Raw genomic sequence first — 296 nt, 5'->3', positions numbered from 1 at the left:
CAGCACACTCACCTGATCCAAGCATCCTCGGAAGTTGTCGAGAAGCCCCAGGAACACCTCTGTGAAGTCCCCCATCCCCCCCAGGAACACGCCGTAGTGGATGTTCAGCTCGTGGAACCGGCCGGGAAGCGTCAGTCTGCGGAAGGAAGGAGGAGGGCATTTCTTAAATAGTTTCTACTCCGTTTTTTTTAAGTGATTCTGGTTTAGTTTATGTAATTACTTATTTGTTTGAGGGTTTTTATTCCTTTTTGGGGGTGGTTTGTTGTGATTTTTATATTTTCTTGTGTATTTTAGTT

The 296-nt window shown here is 44.9% G+C and overlaps 1 protein-coding gene across 1 annotated transcript in view; it reads right to left on the bottom strand.

Annotated features, from left to right (window-relative positions):
- The window catches only part of LOC119593046 (chondroitin sulfate proteoglycan 4-like), a gene marked incomplete at its 5' end in the record, with an annotated part of 58,475 nt that overhangs the window by 54,754 nt on the left and 3,425 nt on the right, over window positions 1-296 (bottom strand). Inside the window, 1 exon segment of the mRNA XM_037941946.1 lies at window positions 13-136. Coding sequence (XP_037797874.1) covers window positions 13-136 — 124 coding nt within the window.

Source organism: Penaeus monodon, chromosome 31, assembly GCF_015228065.2.
Source record: "Penaeus monodon isolate SGIC_2016 chromosome 31, NSTDA_Pmon_1, whole genome shotgun sequence".
NCBI lineage: Eukaryota > Metazoa > Arthropoda > Malacostraca > Decapoda > Penaeidae > Penaeus > Penaeus monodon.
The sequence above is the reverse complement of the archived record's forward strand: the minus strand, read 5'-3'. Positions and strand labels throughout refer to the sequence as shown.